At 47.6% G+C, this 15,728-nt stretch overlaps 2 protein-coding genes across 2 annotated transcripts in view; both read left to right on the top strand.

Annotated features, from left to right (window-relative positions):
* Nucleotides 1-1,131: 1,131 nt before the first annotated feature.
* Nucleotides 1,132-5,645, top strand: MDP1 (magnesium dependent phosphatase 1). Its single transcript, XM_054993280.1, has 6 exons — nt 1,132-1,215; nt 2,485-2,545; nt 2,842-2,952; nt 3,997-4,104; nt 5,004-5,089; nt 5,528-5,645. The coding sequence occupies exons 1-6, from the start codon at nt 1,179-1,181 to the stop codon at nt 5,605-5,607; spliced, it is 483 nt and encodes a 160-aa protein (XP_054849255.1). The 5' UTR covers nt 1,132-1,178; the 3' UTR covers nt 5,608-5,645.
* A 2,196-nt stretch (nt 5,646-7,841) lies between these two features.
* Nucleotides 7,842-15,728, top strand: part of TM9SF1 (transmembrane 9 superfamily member 1) — a 31,981-nt gene continuing 24,094 nt past the window's right edge. Inside the window, exons 1-6 of the mRNA XM_054994539.1 lie at nt 7,842-7,959; nt 8,709-8,858; nt 11,536-11,713; nt 12,166-12,280; nt 12,408-12,531; nt 13,670-13,736. Coding sequence (XP_054850514.1) covers nt 7,929-7,959; nt 8,709-8,858; nt 11,536-11,713; nt 12,166-12,280; nt 12,408-12,531; nt 13,670-13,736 — 665 coding nt within the window. The 5' untranslated portion in view covers nt 7,842-7,928. The remainder of the gene's footprint in view (nt 7,960-8,708; nt 8,859-11,535; nt 11,714-12,165; nt 12,281-12,407; nt 12,532-13,669; nt 13,737-15,728) is intronic.

Below are 15,728 nucleotides of genomic sequence, written 5' to 3'. Positions count from 1 at the left end.
TAGCCCCTGTACCATGGAGCTTACTGGGTCAACTGAGGACAGTTAGGACAAACCCACCTCACAGGTTTGTTGTAAGAGTAAAAGAGGGGAGAACCGGCTACGTTTCTCTGAGCCCATTGGACGGTTACACCCTTCCAGATCTGTTTTGGGGAGGAAGGCTGGGCTTTAAAAAATGGCATCAATTGGCTCGTCTCGTGAAATCTGCAGAATGCAGAGAGAGAGAGAAGTCTGAACGCTTGGCTTTTGCTTTAAGGGATTTTTTTAGGCTGGGCTTAGGAATCTGAATACCACTTCAAGGTTTGAGAAGATGATTACTTTTTATTTGGACCAAAAAGATACAATACGGTGTGCAGGCTTTTTAAGAACGCTGCCAGACTCAAAAGCTTGCACTTTGGTGGATCTTAACAGGTTTTATGGGGCTTCTTGTTTGGGGATTGTGCTCCACACTCTTGACGCGAGTCAAGTCTAACGGAAACTTACACCGAAATGTATTCAACATCTGGTCATTTTTGCTGCAGCGCCCAAACACGGCTATGCTTGAGGAATTCCTTACTTTTTCAACAGGCAGCCAGGGTTGAGAAAAGGGAGGCTGAATTGCTTCATAAAAGAGTGGCCCTTGTGGGGGTGGGGGTGGGGGGGTGAGAGAGACAAGAAAATCCTGGCCGCCTCCTGAATCAGATGGTTCCTGCCTAGGGTTGCCAACCTCCAGGTGGGGCCTGGTGATTTCCCAGATCTGATCTCCAGGTGACAGAGATTTGTTTCCCTGGAGATAACAAACCGCTATGGCGTCATATTATTAATTCATTTATAGTCTGCCTTTCTCACTGAGATCCAAGGTGGATTATGCAAGTGCAAGTGAGAGACAATATAATCAACTTTACTTCAATGGCCTTAGACTGGAGTCACTCACCATAGGATCGTCTTTCCCTTCCCAGCCCCCTCCCTGCCCACGCTTCACCACAAGTCCCCAGGAATCCCCCAGCCTGGAGGTGGCAACCCTATCCTCCCCCCCATCGCCGATCTTGGGCGGAAAAGTCCCCCCCCCCGGGGGCTGCTCCCCTCCCAAAATAAATCCCCTGCAGCGAGCGAGCTGGCGCCGAAGGAGTTAACCGGCAGTCGCGGAGCCAGTCCGGGGCCGCGAGCCGGCGGGGAAGGAAGCGGCCTCGCCTGCGGGGGAGATGGGCGAGCGGCCGTCGCTGGTGGTCTTCGACCTGGGTGCGTCCGAACGAGGCGATCCCGGGCGGGCGGGGGGCGGGGGCGGCCCTTCCTTGGCTGCGTGTCTGGCGCCGCACGTGGGAATGTTGCCTGCACGTGGACTGGCCTTGATTGACACCCGGGGCCCCGAAACGGCCTCCTCCAGGCCGGCATCGCCTCCTCGCCCAGGGTCGCCACCCCTGTTAATTCTGGGGAGGCTGCTGTGCCCCGAGTGAATGCGCGCCAGGCAGCAGTCCAACTGGTGAGGCTTTCCTGCCCTGTCGCCCTTCTTCATCGGTTGAATGTCTGCCTGTAGTTGGCAAAGGCGCAAAGTGGGAGCAGCTGGGGGAGAGTTGGGAAATTCCCCGGAAAGAAAAGCTAACTTCCTTTTGGCTTATTGCAACCTTCTCCTTGTATAATTTTACTGACTGCTCTAAAAGTGAGAGGTAAAAATCAGCCCGCTTGCTAATATTCCCTTCCCATCCCGACAGTTTCAGGCAGGTAGTCCCATCGATCTGTGGTAGAGCAGTGGGATGCGAGTCCAGTGGCGCCTCAAGAGACCAATAAGATTTTCTGAGCACAAGCTTTCCCAAGTCAGAGCTCCCTTATCTGAAGAAGGGAGCTTTGACTGTCAAAAGCTTATACCCTGAAAATCGTGTTGGTCTCTAAGGTGCCACCAGACTCAAATCCTGCTTTCCCAACATGTCATTCCATGGAGGAAATGAAGATAGCAATTGTTGCAATTTGTCCCCACTTCATAGGGTTGCCAGCTGGGAGCTGGGAATTCCCTGGAGATTTTGGTGTGGAGTGTGAGGAGGGACTTCTGTGGGGTATAATGTCATAGAGCCCCCCCCCCCCAAGCTGACATTTCTCCAGAATAATAGACTCTAGTAGCACTTTTAAGACTAACCAACTTTATTGTACCATAAGCTTTTGAGAAACACAGCTCTCTGACCATGCATCTGACGAAGAGAGCTGTGGTTCTCAAAAGCTGGTGATGCACCTGATGAAGAGAGCTGTGGTTCTCGAAAGCTTAATGCTACAATAAAGTTGATTAGTCTTAAAAGTGCTACTGGACTCTTTACTATCTTGCAACTACAGAGTAACACAGCTAACTCCTCTGGATCATTTTCTCCAGAGGAACTGATCTCTTTGGCCTGGAGATCAGTTGTATTTCTGGGAGATCTCCAGCCACCACCCTGGGGCTGGCAACTTTAGGAGGGGGAGGCATAATGACTCGTGGCGGGTGAGGACGGTGTTCAAGTTCCCTTTCCTCTCTGTTCCTGGCAGATTACACCCTCTGGCCTTTCTGGGTGGACACCCACGTGGACCCTCCCTTCCAGAAAAGCAGGTGAGAAAGAAGAGGGTGAGAAAAACATTGAAGGGAGGTGCTTTTTTCCCCATGTCCCCATGCCAGGGACTGCCTGTGTGTGGCACAGAGGAGGAAAAGACTCAATGCCCCTTGCAGGGGCCCGGCCCGAAGGAGCCTTTCTGCAGTGACCCTCCTGGAATAGGTGCTAAGGAAAGCTCTGCCTGTGGGATTTTTGCCCAGCAAGTTAAAGGGGCAGAACCCTTTTTTTCCCTTAAAAAAGGCTGCCCTTCTAAGCCCAGCCTGACCCCAGTGATTCTTGTCCATGTTCTCCCCAGCGATGGCTCAGTACGGGACCGGAACGGGCAGTCTGTGAAGCTGTACCCCGAAGTCCCGGCTGTGCTGGAGCGGCTGCATCAGGAGGGGATCCCTATTGCTGCGGCCTCCCGGTGAGTCTGCAAATCTCTCCCTCTCTGTGCATGACGCAGCTCGCCCCTATGTGTTCAGAACGGATGGATCTAGATTCAGTGTTTCGTGTTTCCCTCACTAGCAATGAAATCCGAAGCAGACTCACTCCAGTCTAAGTCCATTGAAATCAGGAGCTTAGACTGGTGTAACTCTGCTTAGGATTCACTGTAGGCCTGGTTTCCATGGCGGAAAATGTGGCGAACCCTGCTTCTGGCTTTTCAGTACGTGACCCAATATTGCGCCTACTTGCTTGAAAGCAGTATATTCAAAATGGCTTATTCCCAGGTAAACGTGCAAACTACTTACTTACTTACTTACTTACTTACTTTGTTGTCTGCCTTTCTCTCTGAGACTCAAGGCAGATTACACAATGTAAGATCCAGAGGAGTTAGCCATGTTAGTCTGTAGTAGCAGATGTATCTGCTATGTACATGCATCTGACGAAGAGAGCTGTGGTTCTCGAAAGCTGACGATGCATCTGATGAAGAGAGCTGTGGTTCTCGAAAGCGGACGATGCATCTGATGAAGAGAGCTGTGGTTCTCGAAAGCTTATGCTACTGTAAAGTTGGTTAGTCTTGAAGGTGCTACTGGACTCTTTACTATTTTACACAATGTAAGGCAATGTAATCAATAGAATAGGACATTTAATAAGCAATGAACCAGGACTCAGATTACCGAAATCTGAAGCAAGCATAGAATATTAGATGTGATTGAGAATGCAGGTACAACACAGAAAATATCTGAAGAAGTGAGCTGTGACTCATGAAAGCTGATACCCTACCACTAGTTTTGTTAGTCTTATAGGTGCTACTGAACTCTTGCTCTTTTCTACGAACACAGAAAATAGTATCATGTCCGTAGAAAATAATGCACTGATAGTAGGATAACACCTCAGCCTTGTTCCCTTTATAATCGCCTTTCTGAACAGTTGTGATACATTTTGGCCCAGTCCTTTACTAATGGATGTCACATGCTCTTTTTCCTGCACTCCTAAACCTGGCCGCTGTGTCTGCCCCTTCTCCCAGGACAAGTGAAGTCCGAGGGGCCACTCAGCTCTTGGACCTCTTTGGCCTGACTCACTTCTTCCGCTACACAGAGATCTATCCAGGCAGCAAAGTCACCCACTTCCAGAGGTGAGGAACCCTCTAACCAGTCCTTCCTTGGAACCCCAAAATATAACAGCCAGTCGTGTGGACGTTCAACATTGGTCTTCTTTCCCTCTTTTTTATTTACATACAATATTGATAATACAGTTAACTATATACACCTATCTGTAGAAGTGAGCTGTGGCTCACGAAAGCTCATACCTTACCACTAATTTTGTAAGTCATAGATGCTACTGCACTCTTTCTCTTTTCCACATATATACACTTAAGTTTTACATAATAAGAACAAGAAAGTCTAGTTTTAGTAACACATGCTTAGAGATTTAGATTGCAAGGAATTTGTGTAAAGATCTGTATTTTTTACCTTTCGTTAATTTTAGATTTGACGTGCCCTAAAGATTCTTTCTCTTGTGATTGATACTGATTTTAAGAATTTAAAATTGATTGATAGACTGAATTTGGTGGAACTGGTACGTCTTTTTAATAATATATTCAATAGCTGGCATCCATTTTTCGAGAAAACCGTTGATTTGGGGTAGACAGCTGACTGTTGAAAGCCGTCCGTAATTTTTTCAGTGATGGAATAGTCCCAGCCCTTAGAGTGCCGTTGGTCTATTGAGGGCGCTATTTGTGCTTTCCATCTTGATGCAATTGATATTTTAGCAGCGACAAGAAGATATGAGATCTCGCCTGATCGGGGAAGATTTGTAATCATTGCACTTCTGATAGCAATTGCAGTATTACCTTGTAATTTGAAATAATTGCTGTTATCTTGGTGATCGCCCCTCCCTTGCCAATTTTCTTTTTTCATCACTCTGTTTAGGATTTCACTGTAAATGTGAGAATGAAAACCCCAACTTGGAGGAGGGGGAGTGATTGAATGACACCCCCTGTTATCCCTCCTTCCTATGTCTGTTCCTCATCAGGTTATCCCAGCAGAGTCGGATTCCTCTTTCCCAGATGCTCTTCTTTGACGATGAGGCCAGGAATATCCACGATGTCAGCAAATTAGGTACCTGCCGGTTTGACCCTTCACCCCAGCTCTGCTGACCAGGCAGAACTTTGGCTGAACGGTCCTGTCACTTGCTTGTGTGTATGTGTGTTTTCTGACACAACCTGGAATGCCGTAGGAAACTCCTTCCTTGCAGGGGATGATCAGTTGATGACCTACAGAAGAGTGAATGCGGAATTGTAGTTCCTATTTACAATCTTTCAGCTGTTGTACATACTCCATAATTATACGAAATCTGAAGATCTACAATACAAGATGAACAAATTGCTTAATATGTTTATACAAACATGATAGCCATAATTCACTTTGAGTCTGGATTACCTCCGTGCAATACAGTTCCAATCCGGATTAAGCCTTCTTCCCACGTTTTTATAAAGAGTTTTTGATGTTTCTCTTTTGATCCCCAATTTCGTTTTTTCCTCTCTTGCTTGTACCTAGGAGTCACGTGTATTCTCGTCCCCAACGGCACGAACCTCGCTCTCCTCAACCATGGACTAGAAGCCTTTGCTCGTTCCTGAGTCATCACCGCCCCTTCTTCAAAGTCCAGTGTCTCCCTCTTCTCGTGTGTGGGTGTATGCAGTGGAGTTGATGGTACTGATACTGTCCAATAAACCCTTACTGATACCCTACTGCGTGGTTTTTGTGTGTAAAGGCAGCCCTTTCCTGCTCTTTGAGTTGCTTTTATCCACATCCAATCTGGAAAGCTTCAAGATTTCAAGCAGGTAGAAGATTACTGCCAAGCAGAGCTTGGGAGGGGAGGAGGCTAATCACAACTCATCCTTTATGGCTGCTTAGTACTTTGAAGCTGCCTTATAATGAATCCGACTCGAGTCCAGTAGCACCTTTAAGACTAACCAGCTTTACCGTAGCATAAGCTTTCGAGAACCACAGCTCTGTCCGTCAGATGCTACTGGACTCTTTTTTATTTTGCTACTACAGAGTAACACCGCTAACTCCTCTGGATCTTTATCCATCAAGGTCAGTATTGTTTACTCAAACTTGCAATGGCTTTCCAGGGCCTCAGGGGGAGATCTTTCACATCTCCTGCTACCTTTTAACTGGAGATTCCAGGGATTGAACCTGGGACCTTTTGCTTGCCAAGCAGAGGCTCTTCCACTGAATCATGGTCACTCCAAAACCTTGTACTTGATGGTAGGACTAAGTACAAGGGAAAGGAAGAGTTCTGTTAGCTCCTTTGTGCCAGTTATGATATGATACCAACTGTTTTCAAAATAGAAACGAGTCCAGTAGCACCTTTAAGACCACCAACTTTACTGTAGCATCAGCTTTCGAGAACCACAGCTCTCTTCATCAGATGCAACTTTATTGTAGCATCAGCTTTTGAGAACCACAACTGTCTTCATCAGATGCATCTAACCATGCATCTGACGAAGAGAGCTGTGGTTCTCGAAAGCTTTATGCTACAATAAAGTTGGTTAGTCTTAAAGATGCTACTGGACTCTTTTCTATTTTGCAACTACAGACTTAACACGGCTAACTCCTCTGGATCAACTGTTTTCAAGTGTATGATGGGAGAGCACATTCCATTTTCACTAGCCCCAGCTGGTGCCTTACGTCATCCTTTATTCATGAGCATGATCGGCACGCAGTGGTTTACTGTTTATCAAAACAAGGAGCCCAAGCTCACATCTGCCTGGATGCATTATCTTTTTGAGCTGGGAGCCTCTGAGTGTGGATATGCGTGCTAGGCTGCACATGATCAGAGGCACTCTTCTCTGTTATTTCCCACATATTCCAAAGATGTAAGCCAGTTGACTAGGGCACATCTAAACTGCAACCATGCATTAAAAATAATCCAGGTAGTTACTGGAGACCAATATTAGCTCATTTAACAATACTGGAGGTATTAATGGAATGGGCAGAAGGACCTCTATTAGTTCTCAGATTCCTAGGTGAGATTTATAGGTAAGGAGGGATGTACCAAGTGGTCTCAAAAAGATGCATCTGTAAAGGACTAGGGACTACAGACTATACTACTATGTACTGTCTGTTGCTGTAAGGGTCATCCTACTGGGTAGTTTCTCTATTGTTTAATATGCTAGTCTTAAAATTGTTTATGCTCTGCTCCAGCATTTCTTCGACTGTATTGGATTTCTGCTGGTTTTAAATCTTTGCAAATTTGTATTTATAGTCCCTTTACGTTTATTGTAATGTCTTTGTTGTTTCAGTGTTTATTAAAATTGACTCACACGTGTAATCTGCCTTGAGTCTCTATGAGAAAGGCAGACTATAAATAACATAAATAAAATACAATAAAAATAAAATATTCTTCTGCCCCTTCCACATTAATAAGGGCTTCCCCAGTTGAATGTCAGGCAGGGTGCCAGGAAAGAGGTAGTGGGGCCGCCTTTAAGACACAGGCTTAAATGAATAATTTTATAATAATATATATTTAAATATATAACTGAAATATATATATATAGTATAAAATAATATACGTATAACAAATTATTATTATTATTATAAACATAATATGTAATATAATAACATAATAAACAATATAATAAACGAATAAGATTGCTATCACTTAAAAACTCTTTCAAAGGAAGATTTGTGTCCCTGTTCAGATACCCACAAGGCACGGATCTGGACCAGGGGGAGAAATAGAGAGGCGCCCCTTTAAGGCGGAGAGGCGTGTCACATGACCCTCTGCCTTCGTTTCTGGTCACGTGTCCATGAACGGTCCAAAGAGAGAAAGCGGAAGGGCCAGCCCGCCTCTTCCCCCGCCCGGCCGCATCACATGATGGGGGCGGAGGCAGTGAGGTAGGAAGGTGGGTGAAGGCGGAAGAGGAGCGCCAGCCAATTCCCAGCAGGAGAGATGAGCGGCTTGGGGAAGCTTTTCGGGAAGGGTGAGGCTTGTTTTTTTTTTCTTCACCCCCCAGGAGGGAAATGGTATCGCCTGGTCCATCCTAAGGGGAATCGTGGATTGGGAGCAACCAAGTCTTCTGTAGGGGTGGGAGAATGGAACCTGGGTGATGGGAAGGAAACAGCCAAGAAATGGCTGCTCCAATCATTGTTCCAAATTTCTCTTTTTCCTGGACGTGAAAGTCCTACATTTCCAAAAACCTGGGGATGGTCAGTTTTATCTCTACTCTTCCCCCAGGGTTTGTTTTCTGGGGGTAGGACTGTGCCACTTCTCCCCTTTCTAGGGCAAGAGAAAGAATTTGCCCCCTGAGTGGCTGGGGAGGGGGAGAGAGTATGGATGCTGGGGGAAAGCCCACAATGCACTGGGATGTTGCTCGAGGCTCGCTGAAAGGAGAGATCTGGCGATCCCCTGGAATTGCAACTGATCTGTAGGCCACAGGCCTGTAGACCACAGGCTGCTTTGGAGGATGAACTCTATGGCACTATACTATACCATGCTGAGGTCCCTCCCCACACCTTGTCCTTTCTAGGCTCCACCCCCCAAATCTCCAGGAATTTCCCAAACAGAAGGTGGCAAGCCAAACTAGGAGATAATGTCAGAGCGGTCTTCCTTTCCGCAGCTGAGAGGTTCTTGCCGTTCTTTATAGGGCAGGATGAAGTGTCAGTGCAGCTGGAGGCTTTGAGGGTGATCTTGTCCCTTGCCCAAACCCCAATTCTGTCCGCACCTTTCTAGGTAAGAAGGCCAAAGCGCCCACCCCACAAGAAGCCATCCAGAAACTGCGAGAGACCGAGGAGGTGCTTGTCAAGAAGCAGGAGTTCTTGGAGCAAAAGATCCAACAGGAACTCCAGGCAGCCAAGAAACATGGGACCAAGAACAAGAGGGGTAACTGTGGGGAGCAGGTTGGGCTGATGACTTGGGAAGGGGAGGTGGACGGAGCAGAGGGACAAAAAGAGACGCTTGGGGAAAGCAGGCACAGGTAGGGTATAAACAGTAGCCACCGTTTATGCATACATATAAAGAAGCATGGGAGGAGGGGGGGTTGGGGAGGGCAGCTGTGGATCCAAAGGAGGCCAACTGTGTGCCGAATTGATGGGGAGGTGTGATGGGAAGCTTCACCTGTTGGGGGGAAACAAATGCAGCCTTCTGGGCAGGACTTTTTAGCTGCTGTGAAATGCCTTGAATGAGGGTAATGCCAAAAGATGGGCTTGACCAGCAAACCTCTACTGGGAGATCTTAAGAGACCACCCAAAGTGTTCAAAGCTATATAATTCTATTGAAATCAATGTGACTGTTCTATGAGAGGACTTGGTGTTATCGTTGCCGTCATTGGCCTGAATGCTAGGGGGTGGGAGCCAGTTCCTTTGGTTGCTTCCTGGTTTATTTTACAGCCGTTCCAAGGTAATGATAATATAATAAAATTGTTCTAAGTGTGCACAGAAAGGCCAGACACCAAACCTCCACCAGCTGTCGATACATTCTGTTAACTCTTGAAACGAGCGGTCAATTTGGAGCGATCAGTTTGGCAGTTAATCGCAGGGCCCAGAGCAGAGTGCTTGGCTTGAGGTACCAGCTTGCTTCTTGGAGAGCAGCCAGGTGGAAATGCCAGCCCTGGCATAGCTTCCATTTTTTAAAAAGTGAAAGCTGAATATCCACAAAGCAGCCAGGCCCCACAGCCACACTTCTCTCCCTCACTCTCCACCTCCAACTATGGACCTGGTGAGGAACATGTCAGAACTGGATTTCCTGTATTGTGTCACTTAAAACTCTTCTGCTCTCTCTTTCATTGACTAGTTTTTTTCAGTTAATCTCACGCTGTTCATAATTTTCACTACCAAATAAGTGACACTGTTTGTTTAAAAAGTAAGAGTATAAATATATTTTGTTGCATGTTTTTTCTGTTCACTGTTTTAGGAGTTCCTTTCTTTTTTTTTACATATCTCCTAATGCATTAAGAGGTTTTGTACAAATCAGGCAAATGTGCCCAACTTACATAATTCTGGTTCTAGAGGTCATGGTGGGGTTATCAAAGCACACACACACTTCCTGGGTGATCTCTCCAGCTTCTACAAGATCTCCAGACATAGACTACATAGTGTCAAGTATATCTGTACCAGGCTAAGGCCTAGAAAACCTTTTCTTTCCCCATGAAATTTGAGATTATCAGGAGGCTGATAATACCACATCCAGTTCTACACTGTGTGTTATTACTGCGCTCTCCCACATAATCATGCACAACCCTGATAACTTTTATTGTTGTTATTAAAAAAATCTGTTTTCACAGTCAGGCAACGTAGGTCCTCGCAGCAGCTGATGAACCCCAAGACAATGACGTGTAATAATATGTGCAGTACGCAAAACCTCCAGGCTTAACAGATGTTAAAAATCCTGCAGTAATCATCAGCTAAAAAACAATTAAAATCTTGACAGCGCTACCAACAGCATTCTATTATGTATCTTGTACCATCAAGTCACAACCCATTTTTGGCGACCCCAGCAAGGGGCTTTCAAGGCAAATGAGGTGGTTTGCCAGTGCCTTCCTCTGCAGAGTCTACCTTCGTGGCCCCCCATCCAAGTACCCTGCTTAGCTGCCAAGATCTGATGAGACAGGGCTATGTCGTGCACCTTCCCTCTTAACAGCAGCATTAAGATCTTCTAAAATAATTTACAGTATTTTACTGTATTTTAATAATAACAATAATAATAACCATATGCTTATATACTGCCCTTCTGGACAGATTAGTGCAACACTCAGACCGGTGAAGAGTGTTATTATCCCCATAATACAGCTGGGGCTAAGAGAAGTGGCTGACCCGAGGCTACCTGCTGAGCTCATGGCAGTAGTGAAATCGAACTAGCAGATTGCTGATTCACAACCCAACCACTTAACCACTATATTACAGCAGCTCACGTAACAATGCACTTATATACTGCTCTTCTAGACAGATTAGTGCCCCGCTCAGAATGGTGAACAATGTCAGTGTTATTATTGTCCCCACAGTATAGCTGGGACTGAGAGGAGTGTCTGACCCAAGGCTACCCGCTCAGCTCCTGGCAGGAGTGGGAATCGAACCAGCAGAGTGCTGATTCACAACCCAACCACTTAACCACTATGCTACAGCAGCTTTTAAGCCAACAAACTCATAAGATGGCAATAAAACAGCACGGCATTAAAACTAAACGAAGAGGATAAATTCAGACCAGCAACCTCCCCACACACACCTTTTTTAAGAATGGTACCAGCTCAAGAAAATACCTCTCCACTGGGTTCTGCCAACTGAAGTACCTGTGCCAGACAGGCAGTGTAATGGATCAGGGCCACAGGTGATGGTCTGGGTATATGGGCAGGTAGATACAGAACTAAGCTGCCCCTTTTGGGGACCCCAATTCCATTCTCTAGGACTTTCAGATGGGCAGCCTGCACTTTGAAATAGTCTTTAGGTAAGAAACAAAGAGTAAGTAAGATGGGGTTTGGGGGGGGGGAGACAGAGTTGAGGTGGGTCACCTCGATCAGTGGAGAGCAACAGCTGACTCTTCTGTGGTCCTTTCCCTCTCTTTGCAGCGGCCTTGCAAGCCCTCAAGCGGAAGAAACGCTACGAGCAGCAGCTGGGACAGATTGATGGCACCCTCTCCACCATTGAGTTCCAGCGGGAGGCGCTAGAGAACGCCACCACCAACACAGAAGTGCTCAAGACCATGTCAGATGCTGCTCGGGCCATGAAAGAGGCCCATCAGCACATGTGGGTACCGCTGTGGAAAGGGGAAAGGCGTTGGGAGGGCTATGAGTTCTGCAAGAGAGACCCTCCCGGCGTTAGGCCGGGCGAGAAAGGTTTAGAGGAACCCACAGAAACGCTCACGCCCAACCGGGGAGGCAGAGATGTGTTCTGGACTACCAAATCTGATTTCTGGAATCTTTTAACTAATTGAAGATAACTGAGAGTTCTGCAGTGGAGGGGTCCTGCGTCTCGTTGCAGGGCTCGGTTTCAGAAGTGAAATTCTGCCTAATCTTGAGTTTCATTTTGCTGTATACAAACCCCGCTTTGAATTCTTACGTTTTGGTTTCCAGGTTCTTTATCTTTCTGCTCTTCTTTCCAAGTAGTGCTTTATCTCTTGGACATTAACTTCTGTCTTCTTCTTTTTTTCAAAGTGAGGTGGTGTAACGAACCCTCCTTTTCTCCCAATCTTTCTCCAGGGACATTGACAAGGTAGACGACCTCATGTCCGAGATCACGGAACAGCAAGACATTGCTCAGCAGATCTCGGACGCTATCTCCAAGCCCGTCGGCTTTGGGGACGATGTAGACGAGGTGAGAGAAGAACGAGTGTTTGACTGCTGTTCAGACCCTCTGTTTTGGAGGGGTTGGCACTGAGCAGAGGGGGCTGCAGCTGGAGTGATTGTATTGTTGTGTTGACTCCCATCTCTGTTACTATCAGGATGAGCTACTGGCTGAGCTGGAAGAGATGGAACAGGAAAGCCTTGACAAGGAACTTCTGAACGTGGGGGAGCCGACCCCTGTCCTTCCCAGCGTGCCTGCCTCTCACCTTCCCAGTGTCCCAGGTATCCTTGGGGGCCTGAAAGCAGCCATCTGTACTCCCTCTAAGTCTTAAGGTCCCCTTAAATCTTCTGCAGCTCTCTGGCACTGTTCAACACTGGGGTGGCCCAAGAGTGATAAAGCCCTGGTTGCCTTTTGTAGCAGAAGAGAGCCAAAAGGGGGGCTCCGAGGGGTTGTTTTGGCCAGCCCCCTGCCATTCACAGGGAGCCCTTCCATCCTAAGCCAAGACAGAGTCCGGGATTCGTACTTCTGGTTTCCCACACTGGAGTCTTAACTGTATGTTGGGAAGAGAATTTTTAAGAGACCATCCAGCTTCTACGCGTGCTTGATGGGACAGAGGCGACGCTAAATGAATCCAGCCCAAATGCTCGCCTGGTCTTAGCTGCCCAGATGTGTCCTCTGACAGCCTCTCACGTGCCTTCCCCCCACTCCTCAAGCTGGAAATAGCCAGCCTGACTCTCATTCTTTTTCCCCTGCACCTGTTTTTGGGACAATAATCCACTTTAGTAAAAAGAGGGTGAAATTGGAAGGGAAGGGTAATGCTGCAGGTGCCCCCAGCCTGTTGATTTCAGTTCTAGCTCTCTTGGCAGCTGCAGTTTTCCTTCCATCTCAGATCCAGCCCCCCTGGCCTTCAGTCCTTCCTATCTTTCTTTTGGACTGCGCTCTCTGCAGCCTTCCTTCCATTGGCCCGTTGCCTTTTCACCCGCCTCTCTCCCAAGATCCCTTCTTCTCCCATCCCTCTTTCCCTAGACTCTTCTGCCTGGACTGGCCCTTCTCTTAAGATCACAGCCCTTTTCCGCTTTGGCTTGTGATGCGCAGAGCAGAGATTGCCTTCTCTGGAGCCCAGCCTGTTAGCCCATACAATGACTGGAAGTGGGTTCCCCGGGGCTCTGGCAGCAGCAGCCTTCCCCAGCCAAACTGCTTCATCTCCTTAGCCGGGGAAGGCAGGGTTGCAGTCCGGCCCCTTCTTTCTGCAGTCTTGAAGGTTCAGAGTTAAGGAAATGCTGAGCCAAAAGGGGGAAAGTTATTAGCGTGTGGCCCAGATAAACTTTCACTCAGATGTTGGTGGTGAATGTTGGAGGGCAGAATGGGGCTGAGAATCTGGGCCTGCCCTTTCATTCCCCTGCCCCTTTCCTCCCCCAGCCTCGAAAGTGCCAGCCGCTGTGGATGACGACGACGAAGAAATGAAGCAGCTTGCCGCATGGGTGTCGTGAGGCGTGACGGGGACTCGCACTCGTTTCTCCACCGTTTCCTCTTGGAGGGGTGGAGAAAAGACCTTTCTCCTTCAGCTTCAGATTCCGGGAGGGGTGCTGGGACAGACACCCTGCCCGAAATAACCTTATGTGCCGAATGTAAAGAGTTTTATAGACAGATTTATATATGAACAGATTCTATTATGGGGGAGGGGGGAGTGCATGGGGGTAGAATGAGGGTCTCCCCCCACAAAAAAGGACCAAATCTTGCCGTACTCCACCTTTTCCAGCCAAGCTGCAAAGAGCCTCTTTGCACTGCTACAACCGTAAGAGGCTGGGGGCACTTGGAAGACACCCCAGAATTAGGACTTGGAGAGTCCTAGCTATTGCATTGTGCCCCACGCCTGCTGGATGGGATGGGGGTGTCAGCTGGGGTGCGTGGTCCTTCTGTCCTGCAGTTATGCTTTGGAGGGGCCCTTCCCTCCCCCGGGCCTTAGCCCCCTTTCTGGCTATATTGAATGTGCGTGGATGTTTCTAACCCCCCACCCACCCCCCAGCCATCATGGTTTTTTAAAAAGAACACCTGGAGGCACCCAAGAGGCCAAATGTAGGCCATCGAGGTGGTTTCTGAGGGGCTGGGGGGGTCATGTAGTGCTGCTCGGGGGGGCACTCAATTGGTACACTTTCTCTGTTTCCTTGGCTGTGTGTTTGTCGCTTGGGGTGATGTTTACACGTTCTCTTCCTTTACACACGATTGTGCTAATCTGCTAATTTTTTCAAGCTTTCTCTCTTTTCATATCTCCCTGGGGCCAGGAGTTAAGATGGGGGAGGGAAATCCTTCCTCACCCCCACCCCCAGTTGCCTTTCTGATTCTATTTTTTCTCTGTGCCCCATCAATAAAGTTGGCTTGAAACATTTCTGCCCCTTGCTGTCTGAAGAAGTGATCTGTGACTCACGAACGCTCACACCCTATCACAAATTTTGTTAATCTTATAGGCGCTACTGGACTCTTGCTCTTTTCTACTTCTGCCCCTTTGTCGCTGAATGGAGGAGAATGTTGTCCTAGCCTCTGCTGATTCGCTAGTAGGTTTTTGGGGTGGGGGGAGTCTACCTACTGCAGCCAAGCTGTCATACACGCAAGAAGCACGTAGTTCATAGGAACCCCAGAGATGGAAGGGGTCTTACAGACCATCTAGCCCAACCCCCTGCCTAATGCAGGAACAGCCTAAAGCATCCCTGGCACGTTCTTTCCTATGAGGGCACTCACTCATACTTGCACTGGGTTATTAGTATTGAATGGGGCCTGGGGGGATTTGGGTTCAGATCTCGTGTTTTTGGGGTGAGCTTTGGCTTCTGGCTGCCTAGCCTCCCTCACAGGATTGTTGTGAAGAAAAAAAGCTGGAGGACAGAACATGTAGGCCGCCCTGATTTCTACGGAGGAAAGAGCGAAAAGTGGGCTTCGTAGTACAGAAACTGAATGTTGCTTTATCAAAAAGAGTCCAGTAGCACCTTTAAGACTAACCAATTTTATTGTAGCATAAGCTTTCGAGAATCAAGTTCTCTTCGTCAGATGCATGGTACAGAAACTGGTCAAATATAGAAGAGGAGGGGGGAGGAAGGGGGGAGAGAGAAGATGCAGTTAGGGGGGGAGAGGGAGGGTGCAACCAAAACATTCCTTTGCTAGTAAATGTAAACATCTCCTTTTGGTGTGGGGGTCAGTTGGCTTGGGTGAGGCTTCAAAGGAGTTTGCCGTGTTAGTTTGCAGCAGTAAAACAGCTAGGCCATCCAATTCCTATGTATACTACATAGTATACTACATGGGAATTGGATGGTCTAGCTGTTTTACTGCTGCAAACTAACACGGCAAGCCAGCTGACCCCCACACCAAAAGGAGATGTTTACATTTACTAGCAAAGGAATGTTTTGGTTGCACCCTCCCTCTCCCCCCCAATTGCCTCTTCTCTCTCCTCCCCTCCTGCCCCCTCCTCTTCTATATTTGACCAGTCTCT

The sequence above is a fragment of the Eublepharis macularius genome, chromosome 12, assembly GCF_028583425.1.
Source record: "Eublepharis macularius isolate TG4126 chromosome 12, MPM_Emac_v1.0, whole genome shotgun sequence".
In the NCBI taxonomy this organism is placed as follows: Eukaryota; Metazoa; Chordata; class Lepidosauria; order Squamata; family Eublepharidae; genus Eublepharis; species Eublepharis macularius.
Note: the sequence above shows the minus strand (reverse complement) of the source record. Positions and strands in the feature narration are given on the sequence as shown.